This window comes from Macadamia integrifolia, unplaced genomic scaffold (assembly GCF_013358625.1).
Source record: "Macadamia integrifolia cultivar HAES 741 unplaced genomic scaffold, SCU_Mint_v3 scaffold275, whole genome shotgun sequence".
In the NCBI taxonomy this organism is placed as follows: Eukaryota; Viridiplantae; Streptophyta; class Magnoliopsida; order Proteales; family Proteaceae; genus Macadamia; species Macadamia integrifolia.
This window is the reverse complement of record NW_024868933.1, coordinates 281,953-306,884: the sequence shown is the minus strand read 5'-3', so window position 1 is coordinate 306,884 and position 24,932 is coordinate 281,953. Positions and strand designations below refer to the sequence as shown.

The 24,932-nt window shown below is 37.3% G+C and overlaps 2 protein-coding genes and 1 pseudogene across 5 annotated transcripts; 2 read left to right on the top strand and 1 right to left on the bottom strand.

The window, feature by feature from the left end:
- The first annotated feature begins 237 nt into the window (after window positions 1-237).
- Window positions 238-7,334, top strand: LOC122067179 (rhamnogalacturonate lyase-like). 2 transcript variants are annotated; one of them, XM_042631023.1, is made up of 17 exons: window positions 238-360; window positions 537-646; window positions 793-868; window positions 1,644-1,765; window positions 1,887-1,946; window positions 2,518-2,637; window positions 2,842-2,961; window positions 3,085-3,220; window positions 4,176-4,346; window positions 4,431-4,586; window positions 4,865-4,971; window positions 5,315-5,405; window positions 5,488-5,629; window positions 5,737-5,893; window positions 5,987-6,133; window positions 6,281-6,413; window positions 6,874-7,334. In XM_042631023.1, the coding sequence occupies exons 2-17, from the start codon at window positions 546-548 to the stop codon at window positions 7,114-7,116; spliced, it is 2,082 nt and encodes a 693-aa protein (XP_042486957.1). In that variant the 5' UTR covers window positions 238-360; window positions 537-545; the 3' UTR covers window positions 7,117-7,334. The 2 variants fall into 2 exon arrangements, with proteins under 2 accessions (XP_042486957.1, XP_042486958.1); XM_042631024.1 differs by having other exon boundaries at window positions 346-360; window positions 524-646.
- Window positions 7,335-9,141: 1,807 nt separating this feature from the next.
- Window positions 9,142-11,945, top strand: LOC122067180 (annotated as a pseudogene).
- A 3,306-nt stretch (window positions 11,946-15,251) lies between these two features.
- Window positions 15,252-21,396, bottom strand: LOC122067166 (elongator complex protein 4). Of its 3 annotated transcripts, none has more exons than XM_042631009.1 (9): window positions 21,190-21,396; window positions 20,751-20,968; window positions 20,571-20,643; window positions 20,133-20,234; window positions 17,857-18,013; window positions 16,960-17,038; window positions 16,475-16,634; window positions 16,295-16,386; window positions 15,252-15,889 (listed from the first exon to the last, which is right to left on the bottom strand). In XM_042631009.1, the coding sequence occupies exons 1-9, from the start codon at window positions 21,320-21,322 to the stop codon at window positions 15,722-15,724; spliced, it is 1,182 nt and encodes a 393-aa protein (XP_042486943.1). In that variant the 5' UTR covers window positions 21,323-21,396; the 3' UTR covers window positions 15,252-15,721. The 3 variants fall into 3 exon arrangements, with proteins under 3 accessions (XP_042486943.1, XP_042486942.1, XP_042486944.1); XM_042631008.1 differs by having other exon boundaries at window positions 20,751-20,977; window positions 21,190-21,394; XM_042631010.1 differs by lacking the exon at window positions 20,133-20,234 and having other exon boundaries at window positions 20,751-20,977; window positions 21,190-21,391.
- Between the last annotated feature and the right edge of the window lie 3,536 nt (window positions 21,397-24,932).

The window sequence follows — 24,932 nt, the reverse complement described above, 5'->3', positions numbered from 1 at the left end:
CTGTCAGACTAGTCATTATTTAAAATCCAAGTATGGATCGATAATCAACTGATCGAATAAAAACGTATACATATTACATAGTTTAGTTTACAAGATCAATTAACTAAACGAGTAAAATTAATGCGGTCTTAAATTGGTAAGAACTAATTGGGCCCACCCAAGTGGGGACAAGCAAGACATCCAATTGTTTTTTTTTTCTTTTGGTAATGCCAGGACATCCAGCGTCAGTCTTACCTGTAGTACTGCAACTCCTTCGCCAACCTGATCTCCCAAGCTTACCAAACTTGTAAGTCATAGATCACTAGTGATCATAAGTTATAAACAAGACGCTCAGAGAACAATCTCATATTGTTAGCTGAGGTGAGGATATGAAGTTAAGAACTAATTTCAGTATGAACTGTGAGAATCTTTAAGTGCAAGGACTAAGGGAAACTTGAAACTTTCTGTTGGTTTTTGCATATTTTTGGATTTAAACTTTCTGTTGGTTTCTTGAACTGAATCAATTTTCTTATATATATTTTAGTTTTCCATTTTAGATTATAAAAATGAAGAAGGTGTTTTCAATGGAAAGCTCCCTCCTTTGCTTAGCATTGCTTCTGCAACTATTCTTGTTGGGTGATTGTTCTTTCATAACAGAGTGGACAAGGTGAAGAAGAAGAAACTATTTCTCCTATGTGAATGTGACTCTGTTCTATTGAGATTAATAGTTTTTTCTGAGATGGGTAGTCATTAAATAAGTTTGTAAGCTAAGATCAAAGCTGAGAATTTTTGTTTCTTTCTATTTAATTGCAGAAACACTCCCCGAAGAATCAATGGCGAAGTACCTGCATCGTCTCCTCGGCTGCAGTTACGGATTGAAGAACAATATGTAATAACCCATTTAATGTATCTTTGATGTTCTGCTGAGAGGATTATATACAGATTTCATTATAAGTATAGATGTAAGCGTGCAACTGGAACCCAGTTGTGCTAAGGACCCATTTCAATTCTAGGGTTTGATCAATAATCCTCAGCGGCAAGTGGCATGCACTACTGTCTGATCCTCATTGTCGCTCACCACCTCCTCGCAGAGGATTTTGGTGATTCCAAATGTGTGTACAGTGCACAGTTCTAAGAAATGCATTATTTGGTATACATTCTTGGAATTAGATTTTGGGTCTAGAATGCATTTTGAAACTCAGTTCATCTCTATTTTCTTGTTTCATGATGCGTTATAGACCCAAGATCTATTCCAAAAATGCATACCAAAGCAACCGGGATATGTATGCTCAACACTTAATGGCCTCTACCATTGTCACATGTAGGAAGGAGCCATTTTGATTAGATCAAACTGGAATCGGAACCCTTTTGATTTTGGTTTTTTAAACTGATATGGTTCTTTATTGTATAATAAAATCAGTCAATAGGTATCGATATATCATCAGAGTTCAATATTGATATGATATCGATATGGATCAATTACATCAGCCAAAAAATAATTTATGTCCAATGCCATTCTAATAAGGCCGATTCATATCCATATCTCGACGGACACTGATATGATACCAATAACCTTGATAGAGATGGAATGGGTTTTATGGGTAAATAATCTCATAATTTTTTTTTATTATTATTATTTTTTTTTTTTTTTTTTTTCCCTTCAGGTTGTGATGAACAATGGCCTCCTCCAAGTCAACTTATCAAAGCCGGGAGGATTCATTACTGGTATAAGTTACAATGGAGCTGATAATTTATTGGAGAATCGAGACAAGGAAGACAGTAGAGGGTATGCATTTACATTTCTACCCTTTTCATGAAACAATTTCTATAAATGATTCCTAAATTTATTTTTTTGTTTCTGATTAAATTCTGAAATTCTTCTTGGGATTGAATTCTATATACATCAGCTATTGGGATCTTGTGTGGAGAAGGCCTAATACTGGATCCAAAGCAGGAACATATGAAAAGTAAGTTTTATCTCACACCCCTTCTGTTTGGTTGCTGTTGTTAAAGGGCTAAGATTAATTAGGGATGTCAATCACTCGGTTGGGTCCGATTTAAACTGGTTAAACCAGTTTTAGGTTTTTGTTGAGCCAAATTGAAACCAAATCATTAAGCCAAAGTTCGATTTCGGTCCTATTTGGTTTGTTCTTTTGTCCCATTGGCTTTTCTCTCATCTTTTTGTTATTCATTCGATATTTCGTTTTTCATAAATTTATATTTTAAAAAAAATTATGATGAAAAAATGATTTTTTTTTAATTGCTTTTTCCGAGTTTCATTCTAGCAATTCATAAAAGCCCAAATCGAAACCAACATGATAAGGGTTTGGTTCAATTTTGATCAATCCAATCGGTTTGGCTTTGGTCTCACAAAAGCTCAGTTCGAACATGATCCAATAAGTTCATGTCGGTTTTGGTTGATCTGGTCTGATTTCATCGATTCGGACAGTCGGACTAGGTTTTGACATCCCCTGCATTAAGGAAGTTTTTCATCTTTAGTTTTTAATTATTTTTCATTTAATCAACCAATATAAACAGGGTCCATGGGCAAAATTTCAAGGTCATATTGGAAAAGGAAGAACAAATTGAGCTTTCATTCACAATGACATGGGATTCCTCTACTGGAGACAAAAGTGTTCCCTTAAATATAGACAAAAGGTTTGTATTTGCAGGTCTCATTAATATTAGCATTTCATCAGTTTGAACCTGGTTTAACCTTAGGCCTGAACCGGATAAAACCAGGTAGGTTCAAGGAGTTCCTCGTTCGCAAAAGAAAAGAAAAGAAAAGACTAGCATCTCCTCAGTTTCTTCTTTATTTCTTAAATGTTAATTCTAATTACTTTTACTTATGTTAATTGCCAGGTTTGTAATGCTATCAGGTCGCTCTGGTTTCTACTCATACGCCATTTATGAGCATTTGAAAGGATGGCCCGATTTCACCTTGACAGAAACCAGAATTGCTTTCAAGCTCAGCCAAGACTTGTAAGGAAACTAAACCAAAATCATAGTTTTATAAACCGGATCGCACCATTCGGTTGAACCAAATCAGGGCAAGACAAAACATTTTATGGTTGTTTACGTGATATTTGAAATGGTTTATATTAGGTTTCACTACATGGCCGTATCGGATAAGAGGCAAAGGATCATGCCCACATTAGAAGACCGGGCAAATGGTCAACCCTTGGCATACCCCGAAGCAGTTAAATTGACAAATCCAAGCAATCCTGAACTCAAGGGAGAGGTAAATCTCATATTCCCCCAGTCTTTCTATGCAAGAACTAATTGTTGTCCCTTACTACTATTATTAGAGGTGTCAAATGGTCAGTTCGGTTTGATTCGGTCAGGTTAAATTGACTTTCAGAATGTATTAAGAAAAAGTAAAACTAGCCCAATAAGGAAATATTCAGTTTCAATCTCATTCTAAGGGTCCGTTTGATTTTGTTTCCAGAGACCCTTTTTTTTTTTTTTTCCTCAGAAACAGAGAAACACCCCAAATACCATTGATTTTTCAGTTTCATTTCACTTGTTTTTCAAATCAGAAATAAAAACTTATTCTTATTTTTGTATCTAGAAACAAGAACGGAGAAATAAGTTAAACTTATTATTCTGTTTTTAAAAACAAGTGGGAGGGAGAAAAATTATGAAGAACCTGATACTTCACTCGACCTACCAACCTCAATCCATTGTTGAAACTTCTCGCTACCCAAAAGTGGCGACTCCAACCTGGTTCTGCGAAGCTCACAGTGCTGGATTGCCTTCGTCCTTCTAAAGCTCATCTCCATGAAGCATACCTATAACTCCAACATCGTGCCTTCACTCGTGAGTTGCATACCTGCAACTCCAACATCGTGCCTTCACTCATGAAATGCATACATGCATCGTTGTACCTTCACTCGTGTTTTGAACCTGAGAGCACTCTGTTGAAAACAATTCTAGAAATAGAAAATTCAAACAACGATTTGCAATTCCAAAATTCATTTCTTAGCACAGAAATGGGATTTTAGGCACAGAAACAATAGAAACAAAATCAAACAGGCCCTCAATTTATAACTGGTTTCATAATACACAAACCTAAACCAGCACGATAAGGATTCGGTTCGATTCAGGTTGTTCGGTTGGTTTAACCGGTTGGGTTTTACCTTAATTACTGTTACTACTGATAGTCTTTCTTTTTATTCTAATTTTTCATCTCTCAGGTTGATGACAAGTACCAGTACTCCTGTGACATTAAAGACAGTAAGGTCCATGGTTGGATCAGCTTCAACCCTCCCCTGGGATTCTGGATGATCAATCCGAGCGGTGAGTCCGGTATAGGTGGGCCTGTCAAGCAGGACCTCACCTCCCATGTAGGCCCCACAACACTTGCGGTAAGTCCACCCATTTAGGGTCCAGTATAAATGGGCTATCTCATAATAAGAACCTAATCTAACTCAGTTGCTTGCCATGTTAAGATGTTTGTTAGTAATCACTACTCTGGTGAGGATCTATCAGTGAAGTTCAGTAATGGAGAGCAATGGAAAAAGGTTCTTGGCCCTGTTTACATATATCTTAACTCGGCCTCTGATGGAGAACATGCCACTAAACTTTGGGATGATGCAAAACAACAGGTTTGAATTCTCAGATCAACTCTGATGATATTATTTCTCTTATGTTATACTTTCTGATATTATTTGTTAGGATTTGGGTAGAATTCATCTTTAAAAGCTAGCCATTAACAAGAGAGTACACAACGCCTTATACGCCTTCAGATCAGGCTATTCACTTTCGATAGGAATGATTGTTTTTGCGAGGAACCCCAACACTCAGGATTCAATTTGTTTGTGAAAATTGTTTTTCTTTTCAGCTTTTTTAGCTTTTAGTCTTTCTTATGGTGCTTTCTTATTAGATGATGAAAGAGGTACAAAACTGGCCATACGGTTTCCCAGCTTCAGATGACTTCCCTTCTTTGGATAAGCGTGGGAGTGTTAGTGGTCAATTATTTATCCAAGACAGGTTCATATCTCTCTCTCTCTCTCTCTCTCAACGGGTATCTAGGCTTTTGATCTAACTAGTCTCGTGGGCCTATAATGATCCCACAACTGCATAGACCGATCATAATAGGGTTGAATGAGAACCATTCTACTTTCACTAAAAGCAGTGAAGAGGACTAAACACCCCGTGTGAGTAGCTCCAAAGAGGTAAGAGGAGTCGAACTCAGAACCACACGCTTCTTGAAGGTCCCTTGCCAACTCCGTTACCCCTTAGAGCGCTCCCTCTCACTCTCTCTCCACACTTTTTTTTTCTTTCCATTGCCAATTTTTTCTAAGTACAAGGTGCTTCTGCTATTTCTGTTTAGGTTCCTTCATAAGCAGAATATACCTGCAGATTCTGCCTACTTGGGTTTGGCTGCACCAGGAAATGTTGGATCTTGGCAAAGAGAAAACAAGGTGAGTAAAGCTTCCATGCCTAAAGAAAATTTATCTACTTTCAAATTTACCCACTAAACCCCTATACTCCATTTGTTTACAGGGTTACCAGTTCTGGACTAGAGCTAATACCGATGGATCTTTCTCCATAAATGGTGTTAGACCTGGAAATTATAATCTTTATGGATGGATTCCCGGTTTTATTGGAGATTACAAATATGAAGCTCATATTACCATAACCCCAGGTTTTATTCTAATAGTCCTACTGAATGCAATTGAAAATATATATATATATATATATATTTATTTAAAAGAAATAAAAATAAATTAACTCTGTGAACCTATAATGCAGGATCCAAATTAAATCTGGGTAATCTTATATATGAACCACCAAGGCAAGGTCCTACCTTGTGGGAGATTGGAGTCCCTGATCGTACCGCAGCGGAATTTTTCGTGCCTAGTCCTAATCCAAACTATATAAATAAACTTTATCTCCGTAATCCAAACGGGTATGATCTTGTTAGGAATGTAAATTAAAAGTCTGTATAGTTGCAGTTGAGGTACAGGTGATTGACAATTTGGATCTTTAAAATGGATTGCAGCAATGGTAAAGGTTCAGAAGCTGTGGATACATTTAGACAATATGGGTTGTGGGAGAGATATGCAGAATTGCATCCTAATGAAGACCTTGTGTACACTATTGGTACTAGTAACCACAGCAAAGACTGGTTCTTTGCTCATGTTGATAGGTGACTAGCTATAAAATTTTACAGCTTACCTTTCCATTTTCCTGTCTATGTCCTCTCTCTCTTTTCCTTTCTTGCTTTGCTTTGGCTAGTTTTATTTCTTGAAAAGATATTTAAGTTCCTCAAACCTTGCTTTCCCTTTAATTGCAGAAGGATTGATAACAACACATTCAAGGCAACCACATGGCGGATTATCTTCAAACTTTACAATAAGACCAGAAACCCAAATGAAACTTATATGCTGAGGTTGGCAATCGCTTCTGCTTCAAATTCTGAACTGCAGGTATGTGTTTGAGATGTTGCGAGTTAGTTACAGAATTATAGTCTAAGACAAGAGTTCTCTTTTGAACGCTTTAGGGTTTTGGGTTGGATCCTCTAACATAGTATTAGAGCCCGAATCCCTTTATTATCTTTCTTAAGTTGTCTCTCCACATGTACAACCATGCATGTCAAAGCGAAGGGAAGTATTTAGATGTTGGGAGTTATAGAGGTTATAGTCCAATATGGGTTTGTTCATATCCTTAGGTTACTTCATATATTTGATGAATTATTTTGACATAATACCTCAAATTTGGCATTGGACCCTTCTGAGGTCTTAAAAAAAAAAAAAGGCATATCGATGCATGAGGCTCCCACATGTGTGACGACGGTCGCCGAGAACTACGAAATCTTAAATATTTGATCTCCTGCATGGACAAAATCATTATTTTGCTGACCCTTTATGTTTGTTTCATGGCTTCAAGGTTCGGTTCAACAATCTGAATGTGAATCCTCCTCACTTCACAACTGGGTTAATAGGAAGGGACAATGCAATCGCAAGACATGGAATCCATGGACTATATTGGCTTTACAACATTCAGATAAGGAGTGATTGGCTTACTGTTGGAGAAAATATCATATATTTGACTCAAACAAGACATATAACCCCTTTCCAAGGAATCATGTATGATTATATCCGTTTGGAAGGGCCTTCTACTTTTAGTTGAAACGATGTTAGTCAGGTTGATGATTTAGGGAAAGGGGTTCCCAAAATCAATACATGCATTCACTGGGGGCCAAAGGGCAATAAATGGGTTATAAGAGGAACCAGCTAGTTTAGCAGGGCTAGCTTGAGTCCTGAACCCCATTGTCTAGTATAGTTACAAGCCCCATATTTCACTATGTTATAGGTCTATTTACCAATTAATAAAGTTTCTTTCATCTCTCTCTCTCTCTCTCTCTCTCTCTCTCTCTCTCTCTCTCTCTCTCTCTCTTTGTGCCATGATGGTTATTTGGATATTGGAGAACTAATTTGGGTGTGTGTGTATAAAGAAAGTGACTAACTTGACATATGCATTTATCCTACTTAATAATATTGGTAATGGTGTTAGGTTTGAAAATCAGGAATAAGAATAAAAATATACAAAGTAACAGATAGGTACAATTTGAAAATGAAATTGTCCCTCATTCAAATATTATGCTTAGGTCTTTCCAAATAATTTTCATTTTTCTTCATTCAACTATCAAATTTTCTACCCACAAAATATTTGTTGGCAAAAGATATAAAATAACAAAGTCACAACTTTGATGCATTACTTAAATTGTGTATGACCAATCATCATGCGTGGTGCGCACATCTTCTTTTCTATTTTCAGTGGTCTAAAATCATCCAACAACTTGTGGTGTATTATTTTTCTTAGCGTGGCAAGATGCAAAGTCTATTTGGAATCAAGTTTGGGACATGAAAAGTGAAAATTGGTGCCACCTCTTATTGATTTTGTTACTTATATATTTTATCATCTGTTATCTTATAATATATGTTAACTTCGTAGACTTACAAGAATCCAGTGTATGGTGTTAACTGATATTATTAATACTGTTTGCATAATATATGTTGTAAATTAAATGAAATGGATTTAAAATAAATTGTCTTATAAAATTGCAAATTATTTAGGTTTCAAATAATGCCTTCTTTTTTTTTGGATAATTCTTTAAATGAAAGAAGAAGAAAAAATACATCCCATGACTCACTAAAATGAACTCTAATATAATGCATAACAACTCACCCTCAAAGAGGATTCAACTGATCAATTTCATGATGAACTAAAAGATATGTATACCTTCGTTTGGTTGCAAAGGGAATTGGGATAAAAAAAAATGGAGAGTAAAAGAAAATATTATATTTTCTATAAAACGTTTACTTCATAAGGAAACATTATATTTTCTTTGCTAGTAAACACCAAAAATATTTCATTTTCAAAGAAACATTTACATTTCCCTTGTAACCAAATAGAGCCACAAGTATTTCAATAATTACACTTAATACACCTGAATGGCACACGCTAGACACCCAGCAACATTCCCAACCTTTCACCTTACATGTGGGATCACCACTTGTCTTTACCATCCATTTTTTCCTATCAAACAAATGATCCTTAGAATCATTCAAGTTTAATTTATGCGAGTTACACATTATTTGATTCGATTCAATTCTTCTTCTTCTTCTTCTTCTTCTTCTTCTTCTCCTTTTTTTTTTTTTTTGAGAATAGGAAAATGCTAGAACACTGCATGATTCTCTCCACTTTCTGGTTTACCAAGAAATAGGAGGAATCCTTTGTTAATAGTCGACGTGGGCTATGGTGTGAATAGGAATGCTCTCACTAAGCGCTGCATGCTTCTCTCCATTTTCATTGTCTACCAAGAAAATCCTTGTTAAAATACTTTATTCCCTTTCTCTCCCTAGCTAATTTTCTTCTTTTTTTTTTAATTTGGCGTGTCCTGTTCCTATTGGTTCAAGAAAGGCTAAATTACGTATCACCCCTTGGCACAACCCAAAAACATGTTTTGGCTGATCTCAGAGTCAACGGTCATATGAAGAAAATTCTATAAACCTAAGAAACCCAAAAAATTCTCTCATATCACCGCTTACGTCAGATCGAATCCATTTCGGACTTTTCACTCTCTCTCTCTCCCGTTCTATATAAAAGTATGGTAGAACGTCTCCAAATTCAAAATCCTTAGTTGCTCCTCTCTCTGTTCTGAACTCTTGGAAGTGAAATTCTTTCAATTCTCATCGTCCAGAAGAGAAAACAAAGAAAATGTCGATTTCACCAGAGGAAGAGCACCCCCGAAAGGCTTTTGGCTGGGCAGCCAGAGATTCTTCTGGAGTCCTCTCTCCCTTCAAATTCTCTCGGAGGTAAGTCTCTCTCTCTCTCTCTCTCTCTCTCTTGTCTATTGATGAAACTTATATTCAAAGAAGTGTTTGGATCCTCTCCTCATGTGGTGACCTTTTTATATGGGATAATGATGCATTAATTGCTCTGATTCATGATTCAACTTGCATGAGATTAGATCCGTGTTGTTCGTACAATCACTTGGTCCTATAGATGAGCATCAAAACACATATTCCTTTCACTTTCAAATATATCTCTCTTCACCCATGCAATGGCAGGAAGTGAGATAGGTTTTGGATGCTCACTTGTATGACCAGTTGATCGTACGAACTGCAGATTTATTCTCAACTCACATGGGGTGCCTCTCGAGTGTAGATTAAGTTCTCATACAAGAATCATTCTCATACGGTCTGATCCACACAGATGAATCCACCATAGGGTTTTTCCTTGGTGGATTCCATCTATGTGGATCAGTCCTGTATGAGAATCATTCTCCCACAAGGACCTGATCTCTCTCTCTCTCTCTCTCTCTCTCTCTCTCTCTCTCTCTCTCTCTCTCTCTCTCTCTCTCTCTCTCTCTCTCTCCTGAAACCCATTTAGTCAATATCCTCTCCACATGGGATTCCATCGTTCATAAGATATCAGATCACGAGTCAATAGAGTCAGACTCATGGTTTTAACGGTGGAATCCCACATGAAGAGAGTAACTCCACTCCCAACTAGGAGGAGGAGCTGATAAAGATTAAACAAAAAACGATGGATGTGTTTGATTTTTTTTTAGGGCAACCGGAGAAGAAGACGTGACATTTAAGGTGATCTACTGTGGTGTTTGTCACTCTGATCTTCACTGCGTCAAGAATGAATGGGGAATTTCTACCTATCCTTTGCTCCCAGGGTAAATAACCTCCCATCTACTTTAGTGTTAAAACTCAAAAAATTAAAAATCTTTACTAAACTGGAGCAATGGAGGGGTTAATTGTGCAGGCACGAGGTTGCAGGAGTAATTACAGAGGTAGGGAGCAAGGTAACAAAATTCAAAGTTGGTGACAGAGTGGGCGTAGGGTGTATGGTAGGAGCTTGTCACTCCTGTGAGAACTGCAACAATGATCTTGAGAACTATTGCCCAAAGATGGTCCAGACCTACAACACGATCGACTTTGATGGCACTATGACCTACGGTGGCTACTCCGACATCATGGTTGCCCACCAGCGATACATTGTCCGAATGCCGGAGAATATGCCTCTCGACGCGGAGCTCCTTTGTTGTGTGCCGGGATCACTGTCTATAGTCCCTTGAAGTACTATGGACTCTGCAACCCTGGTATGCACTTGGGTGTGGTAGGTCTTGGTGGACTTGGCCATGTTGCAGTCAAGTTTGGTAAGGCTTTTGGGATGAAGGTTACTGTCATTAGCACCAGCCCTAACAAGAAGGAGGAGGCCGTAGAACGTCTCGCTGCTGATGCCTTCTTGGTCAGCGTCGATCAGGAGCAGATGCAGGTTAGCAAATCTTTTCTTGCACTACCTTACGGCATTAGGTGGAGAGAACTCCTCAAATATATATGAAATTATTCATAGGGACCTGAACAAACTGATGTGAGACTATATCTCCTTCCTGTTGCCGCAATCACATGCGCCAAAACACAATAATCCCGTTGCCTCATGGGATCACAAATACCCTTTAGGTTTTAGTATTTTTGAACGAAACCCTTTCAATCAGAGCAGGATTACATTTCAGCGCCTCCAATTATGGGCAGGAATATTGTGTCCCCCCTCGTGTGCAGCTTCAACATATCTAGCTTTGTGTAGACAACTTAGGGATGATAACAAAGAGACATAGGGAGAGCTCTTTTATGTGAATGCACTAGAAACGCATCAATGTGGGACTATAGCTCTATAACTTCCAATATCTCAACAATGTGTAGGCTGCCACGGCCACAATGGATGGTATCATTGACACTGTCTCCGCCGAACACCCTCTCGAGCCATTGATAGGTCTTGTGAAGCCTCACGGGAAGATCGTATGCATCGGTGCGCCTGAGCATCCACCTCAGTTGCCAATCTTCCCTCTTCTCATGGGTGAGTATTACTATCTCCAAGCAATCTTCTTATTGCCTCATTTTTTTTCTTTTATGGGAATTCTACTAAGCATGATCATGGTTATTGTTTTTCCATATATACAGGGAGGAAGATGGTGGGTGGAAGCCTTATTGGAGGAATGAAGGAGACACAGGAGATGATCGATTTCGCGGCGAAACACGGTATTACCGCGGACATTGAAGTCATTCCAATGGACTACATTAACACAGCCATGGATCGACTTGTTAAGGCCGATGTCAAATACCGATTTGTCATTGATATTGCAAACTCCTTGACCCCAGCTTAGGCTTGTTTCCAGTTGCTACTTCCTGGGTTCTTCATTCCTTGCAGTAATGGTTTCTGGCAAGGAAGAAGTGAAGATAGAGATGAGTGAATGGGTCTTAAGAAGAGTCTCTATTGACTTCTGAGGTGGTGTGTTCTTGGTCTGTATTCATATAAGCAATCTCATGTCTTAGGTATATGTTTAATAAGGAATTTGTGATGTCAATTTGTGATCCTCCAAGGTTAAGAAAACCAGAATGTCTCGAATTTCAAAGTATTTTATTCAATAAAGAGTTCTTAATTCAATGCCCACATCATGAGGCTATTTTCTGTCGTGCAAAGTGCAATCTCTTAACTCTCAAGCGTTTTTAGAATTTTTTTTTTTTTTTTTTTTTTGGGGAATTTAAGAAGGATTGCTACATTGTCCTTGTATGCATTTTTTTATATAAGATCCTTTTCCCATATGGATTCGTAAATACTACCCTAGATTTTAGATTTTAGTATTTTTAACCCTCCCCATTTTTTCTTAATTCAAGAACAAAACGGTATCTGAACCATGTATTGCACAATATTAACTTACGTGACTATCACTACACGGTTGAAGCAACTCTTTATTTTATTTTTTATCCAATCCAGCTGATTCATCATATATAGGAATGTTTGGGAATAATCTCACATCAAGCAACTCTGATTTTCATATATTCGGTGACATTTTGCTTGAAAAAATCGAAGTTTGTGGATTAGTTATACATCAATATGGTTTAAGAAAAGTCAAACCTATTAATAATGATATATTACTCGCATAAGGTATCTTAGGGCCCGTTTGTTTAGAGGGGAGTTGAGGGTGGGATTGTTGTTAGTACAAGACCCATGTGTTAGTGAGGTTAAAGATAGCGAAGTAAAGATGTGGTTAAATTACTCTAGCATCCCACCCCCATCATGTTTGGTTGGGTGGGAGCTAGGAAGAGAGAGAGAGAGAGAGAGAGAAAAAAAAAAAAAAAAGAACGACGTTCAAGAATGGGGCTCTGGTCACCACTTTCATGACTACCACCGCTAGGGCTAGCCGGAGCATCGGCCATGACAATATCAACAGTACTAGAACCTAAATCCTAAACGCCGGCAATGCCATAAATGAAGAGATATGAGGAACAGAGATGCAAAGAAAGCGAAGAAGGAGAAGAGAGGAAGAAAGGGGGAGGGATGGGGGAGAGAGAGAGAATCAAAGGAAGATTAAGACAACATGCCTGAGAGAGAGAAAAAGAGAATCAGAAATTGCTTTGTATTTGGGTTTTGCAGTTTTATATCATTAACATGTTCAGCAAATCGATGTTAGGTTTTTTATTTTCTTTTTTTTTTTTTTTTAATCTTGTGAAACCCCCCCCCCCCACACAGGTGGAAGAAGAAGAAGAAGGTGAAATCGGCATTTTCGACACAGCAATGGTATAAGAAGAAGAAGAACATGCCTTGAAACCTAGCAATGGTACTTCATGATGGAAATTTTTTTTTTTAAACCCTTCTTTAGCAGCGATCGAGATAAGAGTATTTTGAGTGAATTCATATGGAATTTGCAACAAGACACGATGCTTAGGGATAGGGATCTAGAGACCGTTGCTTGCTTCTCTGCCTTCAATGATCAGATCGAGTTGGACGAGAAATCGTCTCTGGCGGGAAGACTACCAAAGATAGTGTGAGAAGAGTAAGAAGACGCAAATGAGAGAGAGAGAGAGAGAGAGAGAGAGAGTCGTTGAACGATGAACTTTACCGCCCCACAAAGTCCCACCAATTTGGGTGAAAGGTTCAGGTTCACGTACAAGAACATTCTCGTACACTCCTGATCTATAGATATATAATCTATTAAATGAAGAGAGAGAAATTTGATTCTATATCCACAGATCGGAACCGTTCTCGTACCTTCTCGTATGCGAACCTAAACCGCTCTCCCAATTTAGTAGGACTTTGAAAGGGAATAAAGTGATGGCCACATCAACAGACAGGATAAGCTCTAAACCCAATGTTGTCTCCTCAAAATTCCACCCCTTGCTAAACAAACAATTAAAATCTTGTTGGGGTGGAATAGTTCACACAATGATCCCACCCCTTATATCCTACCCCAGCAAAACCCCTCTAAACAAACGGGCCCTTAAATAAATTGTGCTACAAAAGGGTAGTCAAACCTATTAGTAATGATAATTTACTTGTGTGTATCTTAAACAAATTGTGCTACCAGCCAAAAAAAAAAAAAGGGGGTTTCATACACATTTATAACATTAAAACAAGGGATGTATCGGATCTTATTTGACTATTTTGCCCATCAAAATACTCATACCTTAATTTTTTGAATCGTTTACCCTATCTTGTAATAGTACCTCCACTATGAAACTTTTGACAAGCAAGTTTGAGTAAATAAGGGGTAAGTTCAAGGGAGGGAGAGAAATTTTCCCTCATATTAATTATTAGAAAAAGAAAAGTGGTAAACACGATAACACAACAAGAAGGTGAAACCCCCAACCCTAAAACACATTTTATGGTTGCATCATGTTTTAAGTTAACATGATACATCTTGAGTTAAAGATAAAAAGACAACATAAGATGACATGAAAATGAAAATTTATTAAAAAGATGATAAGAAAAAACAAGAAATACAACATGAAATTAAATTGATGTATTTATTTAAAAGAGAGAGTTCTATGAGCAAACGCCATAAAGAAGCATAGCAAGAAAAAGCAACGGAACTACTTCCAACAAAAGACAACAAGGTTAAGAAAAATCACTCATTTTAAATTCTTATTAACTATTATTTTCAAATCCCCAGCTCTCATCTCTTCTCGAAGGAGTCCAAAGAATAAAGATATGAAAACGTAAAATACTATTTTTAAAATTTTTAAATTATTCTGATTTTCCCCTCTTACATCTTATATTCAATTCAGCAATTAGTCAAATTAATGACCAAGTTGTGATTTTATGCGAAGAGGAGAGGAAGACAATTATGCTAACGTATCCAACCCTACCTGCTCGTTTAGCATAAATAAATTTATCAGCTCATAATTTGTGTCGGATATTGCCTTTCCAGCATTGTTCTCATATGACCTTCAATTATTAAAAGGGAGGGGGGGGGGAATATAAAGGGAATTCTTTTTCTTTTTCTTTTTCTTTTTTTTTTTTTTTCTTCTTAACCACGAAGGCATTACATCAAGGATAACATCTTCATTTATCACGGTTATTAATCTAATGTACCAGTGGAAGATTCCAATTCAACAGAGTCCAGAGTTGTTTCCTTCTGTTTTCTTCGTGGATTTCATGTGGATTATCCCCAGGAAAGCATGTGAACCATTCAAGAAAAGGAAGAAAGGCATGTATGAGAATTATGAGGAGAAATCTTATTGAGATTTTCTGTATCAATCAGTACTGGTTCAGTGCAAAGTGGAATAGAGTGGCAGATCTGTGGAGGCTCCATTTTGCTTGAGATAGTGTTTTACTTGAATCTACACCTGCCCCCTGCCCCCTGCCCCCTGCCCCCTGCATCATCATGCAGGACCACCCTAGTCTCTCGGGTAAGAGATGCCTATTCATAAGATGCTATAGCATATCTTGTGAGCTAGACAGCAACAAAATGGCCTAACAGAAACTTAAAATTGATGGAAGAGAAGCTCTGAGTAATGTTTAACTGACCTCTATGTCATGTATAATACCAGTTTTGGATCCTGGCAGTCCATTAAATTGCACCCAAGAACACCTTCCCCCCACCACGCCCACACCCCCCCCCCCCAAAAAAAAAAAAAGGAAAGGAAAGCCCACTACGAAGCATGCAACAACACTTCCACACTGCAAACTTATAGGTCTCCCTACCAGACGTACTGTTCAAGGAATGATCACCTCAACCTTTCCCCAACTCAAAGATGTGTATATGTTCGGATGTCATCGCAGTACAAAACATCAGAAAACTAATCGGGCAAAACTCGATGCATGCATCTGAAAGATCAGTTGCTAGCTCAAAGATATGGAGAAACCTTGCAGTAGGCACTGCCTATTTTGCACTTGAGTTCTGGCAACTGGTTATAATATATCCAGATGAAGTAAAGCACTAAAAATCAATGGATGCAGATTTGGAGGATCCAGAGCAACCAGCGGATGTGCCATATGAAGTCCCACTTGAACCATCAACAGGGGCTTGATTTAGACGTTCTAAGACCAAAGACCTCCGCTTTTGTAGCTTCATTGAGAATGTGCTTGCTTCTAGAATTACAGGAACCTACACACCAGTTCACATTACACCAAGGAGAGTAGAAATTCAGCAAGTAAGATGAAGCCAAAAAAATATATATCCTGGCAAATTTCATAGGTAAAAGTTTTGCCTTTGGCCTAGCTTAGTCCAATCCCATGCAACAACTGCAGGCTAAGATATGACGGGTAAAAGGATGACTTATATAATCTAGCTAGCACCCAGCCAACTCAAACTTTACCATGAATTTATTCAATTAAAGGGAAGGAAAAATAGATAGATTAGCAAAATGAAGCATATTACAGAACCGAGTAGTTCAATAGGGTGGTCACAACTCACAACCGCTGCAACCTTCAGGTTAGAGGTTGACCCAAGCTTAACAAACTGAAGAGGGCCAAAAAAACATTGTTTTTATCCCTTTTTTTTCTTGAGTACCTGTGAATTAATCTGAGCCACTTTATTGACATGGAGAAGCCCAACCATGTCCTGGTAACCTGTAAGGAGTTTTGCCATTTCCTTGTCCTCATCTGATTGGAAAAGTTTCAGTCATGGGTAAGCTGTGAGAAATTTTTCAAGGGCATCAATAACAAGTATTAATGAAGGGTAACAACATACCAGGTATTGCTCTGACTGAGAGCAAAGTGTCTGCCATATGCTGCCATCTCTTAGCAAAAGATGGTGAAAGAAGTGAAGGGGGAAATGTAATCAAAGCAACTGCATTTGAAGATCGTACCATGCTTTTAAGACATCTAATAAAGGAAATCATATCCCATTCCTACAACAATAACACATTGGTACAAACAATGAATAGGAAATGCTCCTGAATATTGGAATAAAAAGGGGGCAGGGGGGAGTGATCCAAGGTCCCAAAGATTATTCCAAGAAAATCCACTTGTTATTAGAATCTCTCTCTCTCTTCAAAACAATAGAGAACTCAATGTTTACAGAATTTCTTGTCTCTTAGGGGGTATGTGCCAAATCTTGACTCATATGAGAAACTTAATATAAAATCTGAAGCAAAAATAAAACAAAGAAGAACACACAAAATTGAAGTTCAGGCGAATATGAATGTGATCAAAAAAGTATGCAAGGAAACACACCATTTCAGCATAGCCACATTGTGGAGCACAAAGAGATTGTATGGCAATACGACCAGCACATCTAGGTCCTGCATCGTTTCTGAAAACAAAACAATATGAATATAATAAACAATATTAATAGTAATTTTGATCCAGAGAAAATTGAACAAAATTATTTGAATAGATTGGATTAATTCCTCGAACCAAACAGGTCATTTTAAGGATTTTTAATGAATTTGTAATTAATTTACCATAAAAATGGACTAAATTTACAGAAGAGATGGCTAAAAGTGATCTGATTATCCTAGAGCAAGCTAGATTAAGTCATTTCATCAATAGACAAATGAGTCAAAGGAGTTGACTTTTCAGCACTCTGTATTATATTATCATTTTTAACTTCCAACATTGATTTTGTGTGTGTGTGTGTGTGTGTGTGTGTGTGTGTGTGTGTGTGTGTGAGAGAGAGAGAGAGAGAGAGAGAGAGAGAGAGAGAGAGAGAGAGAGAGCATATTTCTACTTGGATATGCCAGGAAAATAGTGGTAAGCAAAAGGGACAATATAACACCATAAGAATGGAACAAATCTCTCAAGGTGTTCTTTGTCAGTTAGTGTGATTGAAAGAATGATATTCTAAATGTTTTGAGCAGTCAACAGTGATATAACCCACCAATAATTAAAACTAGAGGCCATTAAAAGGAATTTGGTTCTTGGATTCTGAAGTGCCACATTGTGCACGTTCTCAGGGTGGAACATCTTTGGCAGTAGAATTCAAGTTATTTGATCATGTATGATTTAAACAAATCATACCACTTCCATAAAGTGATCACAAATTATTTCCTGCTTTCCATGATTATCTGCATGTAGTTTCATATGATTGGATAAATATTTAGATATTAAACCGCAAGCTTATGAACAAACCTGGCAAATTTAGCTAAAAAGGAAGAACAACGATCCTGAAAAGCAGTGATATTTGTATAGTCTTTAAGGCTAACACAATCAATGTGCCCTCCGCTGAGTAATCGCCGTTCCAGAGGTTTCCGCAAATCAAAGTCATTGCAGTACTCCTGCCTAGTCTCTGCAATACCATAATTTATTAGCATTTTCTGTCCTAAAGCATCAATGCATTCATATTTCATAACTAATAACATCCTCTTGGAATTTAGAGAACACATAATAGTTTGCTTAATTACATCAAGAACAAGAATACAGCATCTTAAACAGTAGGGTTGATACTGTGCATGGAAAAGATAACAGGATAACATAGTTGTCCATATCCATCAAGTCCATAGAAATGAAAATATATAGTTACTCCCATTTATAGGTTCGGAACTTGAAAAGAGATTGCTCTACTTTTTCTGCATTGAAATGAAAGAAACATTTTTAAGAACAGGCCATAAATCTACATTTGATCCTCTAAGAAAGCTGAGCATAATGAATTTGAGAGGGAGGAAGAGAAGCAAGGCAGCTGATGATGATGAGCCACTTTGTAGATGAAGCTTTTTCTTCCATTATCTATTACAAACGTGAAAGGACCAAGATTAATATTTATTCATATCATAACAATTACCAAAATCAATTTTTTCTGACTAAAACTAAGGAATAGCAGAAATACGCTCACAATACCATCAGCCTGATTGCTCAGACTCCACTCAACTAAGCCTTTTTCCCAATAAAATGGGATCGGATACATGAAAATTGTTCCATCATTCAACTCTATTTAAGGTCATGTTAGTTGTCATGCCTAGGCTATTCATACCTTTTATCCCTACATCCCAAGTACCTTTGGTCATTTGATCTCTGTAATTTATAACATATTACTTCTCCTTACTGTTGCACTAAGAAATCCTCTGCTGCAATGTCCATACAACATTAAATGACAACCCTTGACCAAGCCTGATCCTTCTAACTGCTTCAGGGAAAAACTTCGTCCAGGGATTTTTTTATTTTTTTTGGGGGGGAGGGGTGGTGGGGGGACTGACTGCTCAAGAGATGGCTGCCTTCTAAGCAATCCTTTATAGTTAATAATGTCACTACGTCTCACTTTATCATTCTCTTTTGAAAAAATTGAAGGGAAAATATAGTTTTAATTTCTTTATAGGGATACCAATTTTATTGATTTCAATGGTTATCGAAACAAAAATCTAATGAAAAATAGAGATATGCTAAGAAGACATCCACATTCTACTCCTCCGACTGCTTCAAAGATAGTTGAGTTCTAATCAAACCTTGATGGAGTCACTTAATGTCACAAGGTCTCAGACCCTGTAAATGATTTGATGATATCCATCTCATTGTTATCAAGTAACAGAAACTGAGACCCACTTCCTAAAGGAAAACTCATATGACTTGGTGAGTAAAAAGCTTCACTAAGTCTCAAGTAAATATGATGCCTTTTATGAAAGAGACAAACTATAACCCCTAAGAGGATGACTTTCACCTTCCCTTGTATGAAAAGAAGACAATTCTACTTCAGTTCTGAGTTTAGACTAAAAGTTGACAAGGCTACAAAGTTGTGAGCTTCTCTATATCTTGTCTGTCATGTGTTGCATTAAGGCACCAAAAGGATGACATTCTCACCCTCCGGTGGTCATGCTAGCCCAGCTCAAAATATTCGTCTGTCACATTACACCCTTAGATCCAAAGCCTTCCATCAGGGGGTAGTAATTTCTACACAAAAAAAATCTACCATCTACCAAGATAAGGCATAGCATTTCATTAGTAGAGCACTAGAGCCAGCTATGTTAAGTCAGGGAACTTCAAAGACTTCCTCAATGATTTTGAACCAAGATTGAACAAACATGCCAGATGTCACTCCATGGCTTACACTTTGCAGAGAGACTAATAAATTGTTAAGATGGCATATGAATTCCTGGGAAATAATTATAGGTCTCAGCAGACATTAATTTGCCACATCTTAGAGCTATGTGATAAATTAATTGGCCATAAAGTCTAAAAACGTCAAAGCACAGTTGAAGTAATGGAGATAATTCAAAAAGGAAAGCACTAATTGCAGTGACTGTGACCTTGACCAATCACATCAGAAAATTTCCATTTATTTTAACTCCCAATACAGGGTTTTGAATGTCCAATATCCCATGTGCAAAGCAGTACTCTTTATAAAAATCCTAGCTATGGAGGTTAATCTTAAAGATCTAGGGGGGTCAAAGAAGTCCAAGAAAGAGCTGAGGAATTACTTGCCAGGACTTGAGTGCTTCGTAAGGATGCATCAAGAAACAAGTCAATAATGCACCTTCCTCTCTTCAAGTTTGCAAAAGCCCTTAAGTGATTACCTAAGCCTGTGGTTGCATCCATCAGTTCAGCAGGAAAAGTGGATCCAAAAGTGAATCCTCAACAATGACACTTATATGAGCACGACAGCACCCTTACGGTCTTACCCTTCTGTGGAGTATATTAATTTGGATCTTTAAGCAGGACATTCTTCAAATGGTTGGCAGATAGTGAAGAAAATCTTTTAGAAACATTCTTCACAGTGCAAATAAAACAGAAAGTAATTCAAACCACCGTAAATAAATCCTCCTTTCCTATTCTCCCAGCTCTCCATCATAAAACCCTAAATAGACTAGTTTTAGCCGAATAGGAAGTAAAAGGGGGAAAAGTATATAAGAACTAACCTCTGTGACCCTCAGAACTCTGTTGATTCTCCCCAAAGTACTTCTTATACTGCCAAGCAATCCTTAACCCCTTCTGCAACTCGATGAAATTAACCATTAAGAACCCTACATACTACGTTCATCAATAACTAGTAAAGGAGGAGGACAAACTGTAAAATAAAATAAGAGGAAATAACAAACCTGTTCTGGCTCACGATCAATAACCTTGTCGTCCTTCGTCAAAATAGGACATGGCAAAGTCCCCAGAAAAGCCCTTGGGTCTGTTGCCGGACTCGCATAGAGAAGGGGTTGCTCGTGAACTAGTCCCTGAGACATGAAATTCCTTAACAGTAGCAGATGGTGAGGTGCTTCTACATCTTCCATTACCATGATTAAGCTTCCAAGAGGGAACCCACCTCCTAAAATCTCTACAAAATTTGCGGTTGTAAGTTAAAACAATCAAATTCATTCAAAAAACAAAACTAACAGAAACGAAAAAATTATGATGATAACCCTTCTCTCTCTTTCTATCTATCTATCTATCTATCTATCTATCTATCTATCTCTCTTTCTTCCTCTGTTATCTACTACTTTTTCCTTTCCGTCCATATTCTGAAGAAGGTTATGTATGGAGCATTACTGTCAAGGTTTGGTATTCCAGAGGAGATGAAGGTAGCACCGTTCAGCCCTTGCTTGAGACCTGGTGTCTGCGCCAGTTGTGCACCCATTAGGTTGCGAGAGAAGCTGCTCGTCTTACTCTTCGTGGCGGCCATGCCTAACCAAGGATCTCTCTCTCTCTCTCTCTCTCTCTCTCTCTTTACTGCAGAAGAGAGTTCGAACTTGTGGGACTTCCTTTTCTTACTAAAATGGCATTTCGAAAAAGAAAAAAGATAGTACAGTAGAACATAAACTATTTATCATTTTAACGTAAATTGTATCATTTACAATCGATTAATGGTGAAAGGGCTGCCCGGCTGCGTGGCGTACAATAGGTAGGATGAAGTTGGTCCAACAAGGGCTGGTGGCATCTGCCCCGCTAGGGGTGTCGGACCGGGCCGGGCTTGGTGGGCCTATACTATTGGACCCTGACCTATCCTATCTATTTAAAGACTGAGTTGGTCTCCATCGTCTCATGTCAGGTTCATTCGGGTTTCGGGCTTTAACCAATCTTCTCTCAATCGGGTTATAGGGCTATAATCGAACCTTAAATGGGGTAATGTATTTATAAAACATTAAATGGGTTTTAAATGATCTTTAATTGTCTTGAATTTTAGATATTTAAATTTATTTTTATTAAATCATTAACAAATATATTACACTTAATTAAATTCAATAGTTTATAAAAATATCAATCTATATTCATTTCTATCTTAAACAAATCAAAACATACATATAAATAACCGGGCTAAACGTCTCAGACTAAGTCGTGCTTGTCAATGGGCTAAGCCGATCAGGCACCCATCGAACTTATACATTACAGCTTGTACTACCTATTTATAAATAGGTCGGGCCTAAGCCCGACACATTTAATAATCAATGCAGACTAGGTCGGTCTTTAAACTGCAACTTGATCGATCTGACTAGTGCAGGCTTGAGATTGACACCCCTATGCCCAGTGGTTGAGCTGTATGAGCATGTCACCTAATTCCCATAAAAACAACCAACATGCTAGTTGAGGTAAGTGCATTTGGGTTTGGTGGTGGTTGTTAGAGCAGTAGAGCGCTGGCTAAGTCCTAGGGAGAGATCGTTTTTCCACTCCCAATATAGGGTCAGGTTGAGTCAAGCTAAGTTGATGCCTTAGGGCATTGATAGGACAAAAATAGGGGTCATCAAGGTCAATTAGGGCCAAATCACTGTAACCTGATCCACTTGGGCTGTGCTGGGTCATGTTGAGTCTAGGGTTGACTCTGATTTGAGTTGGGAGAACTTAAGGTTGCACTAAGGTTTCTGAAAACCCGACCAGCCTAGCTCACCCCGAGCAGCAGCTCAAAACTAAAGTATCAAATCTTTATAGGGAACTTTGGCTGTCACCTCCATGTACTATAATTTTATATGGTGACTCCAACCCAAGTTACCATTTAGTAGGACCATCCGATTCAAGCAATCACGGCAAATCTGATTCCCCAAACCATTTTAGGTAATAAATAAATTCGATACAGCATATTAAAGGGTATTAAAGTTCTCCGCGGACGGATTCATACTGAACCGAACCAAATCAACTTTGTACCATTTTGGTTTTGAGTTGGAATTTTATGAAACCGATAGTAACCAAAAAGGATAACCTAATAAGGGAAAAAATTTGGATACTATCTCAGAAATGAAATAATTCACATTCCCTCAAGATTCACAAATACCCTCCTAAATTATAGTAATTATAAAATTAACTTTTAAGATTCTATAAATTGATTGCAATTTGGGCAGCAGCCAAGTTTCATTTCCCAGTAAAAAATCAAGGAAAAAAAATTAGCCTAATAACAAAATGAAACTAATTCAATTCAATCAAAACCAAACCAAACCGACCAATTGAAAATACATTACCATATATTAAGAATACATTTTTTGGTAAACATATATTAAGAATATATCGATCCAAACAAATATAGCGAATATCCTCAAAACTATTTTAGGAAGCAAATGAATTTCCGTTTGTGAAACGGTTGGCTCCATTATAAATAACAAACAATTGTACTCACATTCACCACACTACTAGAGTACTAGGTTAGTACCACCCAAAGACTAGAAAGAATGAGGTTCTCTTTGTTCCTTACCTGCTTCATTGCTCTTCTCCTTCTCTTCACTCAAGGTAAACAATCTTTCTTTTTAATGTTCTTCAACAGAGTTGTGAAAATCAGAATTAGGGTTTGAATTAATCCACTTTTGAATTTTGTAATAGTACTAGTCTTCAATCTTTTTTTTTTCTCTTTTTTCGAAAAATGTTTTCTTAAACCCGAGGATGGTTCATTTACTCATAAACCCCTAGTGGGTATCTCAAGCCCTGGCGAATGAATTTTTCATTGACTGTGGATGTAGGAAAACTCAATCTTTTTTTTTTCTTCTTTTTGTCTATTGTGATCTCATATTGATTATACATGTATATATGTTTCAGGGAACATGGGTTGCGAGATATCGAGTTGCTATCGGGGGAATACGATTTCTGGATGCACTAATAGGAAGTGTGCCGCCCGGTGTAGGGAAATGAATTTTAGCAAAACTATGACTGGGTATTGTGAGAACGGTTTTTGCTATTGCAACTGTTGCACCTAGCTCTGGGTCTCAAATCAAATCTCGTAAAGTCATGGTGGATCAAAAAGTTTGATGATGAAGTACCCTTTTAAAATTGCCACTTTTGCAATTATCATAAAGTTATGTTTATTGTAATCTCTTTTTCTCCCTAAGTGGATGAATAAAATTTCACCAATAATTGGAGATTAGATTAGTATTATGGAAGTGATATATATATATATATATATATATATATGAAGATTGGGATTGTTTAATGGTGGAATCTAATAATAAAATAGTCAATACTCATCTTCAAGTTCTTACTAATAGTTCATTATTTTTGTAGATCAGATCTTTGTTAGAGGATATTATGTATTTGGCTACTCGATCAGTTTGAATCTTGTGTTTTCGAGTTTGTTTTGAAGGAGATTAACAGCATTGTCCGGTATTCCTTGGCAAGGAATGCACGGCACTATTTCAAGTAAATAGAGTCTACTGTTTTTCACAAAAAAATAAATAAATAAATAAATAAATAAAATCCCCCATATATGGTCTTGCACAAAGACGAAAAAAAAAAAAATTATTACAAGCATACATCATGGTTCTAAAACTCATATTGGATTAATCAATATTAGCTGGATCAGATTGATGTCTACCTTGACCGTTCTAAAACTTGGTATAGCTCACAACTCAGAGATAACCCCTTTTCATGTCATTACAAAGCATCAAAAAATAAGGAAGATATTAAGGTTGTGTTTGGTAACCATTCTATTCTAGAAATGATGTTTTGCGTCAAAACCAAAATTTTCCATTTTGGAACGAAACTCAAATATTGGAATTTGTTATCATGATCTAACATTTTCCGTTTCTGCTATTTATTTTTTTATTGAAAAAAAAAAAAAAAAGAGAGAGAGAGAAAATGAACCATGGACAATAAAGGGAAGGTTCCGTTTCCCTTGTTCCCGTAAAACAGAAAAAAAAAAAAAAATTGTCAGAAATATTTTTTTTAGATGACTAGCAAATACAGCCTTACTCATTCCCTTTGAGGGATATAGTTTATAATAATATACTATGAAACCGGTAAAAAAAATTAAAAAATCAGAGCTGAAACTTCCTTAACTATCTGGATGTTTATTAACTCAGAAACTAGTGAAGGTCGAT

Coding starts and splice junctions, on each gene's coding strand:
- LOC122067166 (XM_042631008.1), bottom strand. CDS start 21,322: ATGGCCGCCACGAAGAGTAAGACGAGCAGCTTCTCTCGCAACCTAATG. Junction 20,978..21,189: donor TGGAATACCAAACCTTGACA/GTAATGCTCCAT, acceptor CAAATTTTGTAG/AGATTTTAGGAGGTGGGTTC. Junction 20,644..20,750: donor TTGATCGTGAGCCAGAACAG/GTTTGTTATTTC, acceptor ATCGAGTTGCAG/AAGGGGTTAAGGATTGCTTG.
- LOC122067179 (XM_042631023.1), top strand. CDS start 546: ATGAAGAAGGTGTTTTCAATGGAAAGCTCCCTCCTTTGCTTAGCATTG. Junction 4,587..4,864: donor GGGATGATGCAAAACAACAG/GTTTGAATTCTC, acceptor CTTTCTTATTAG/ATGATGAAAGAGGTACAAAA. Junction 5,894..5,986: donor TATCTCCGTAATCCAAACGG/GTATGATCTTGT, acceptor AATGGATTGCAG/CAATGGTAAAGGTTCAGAAG.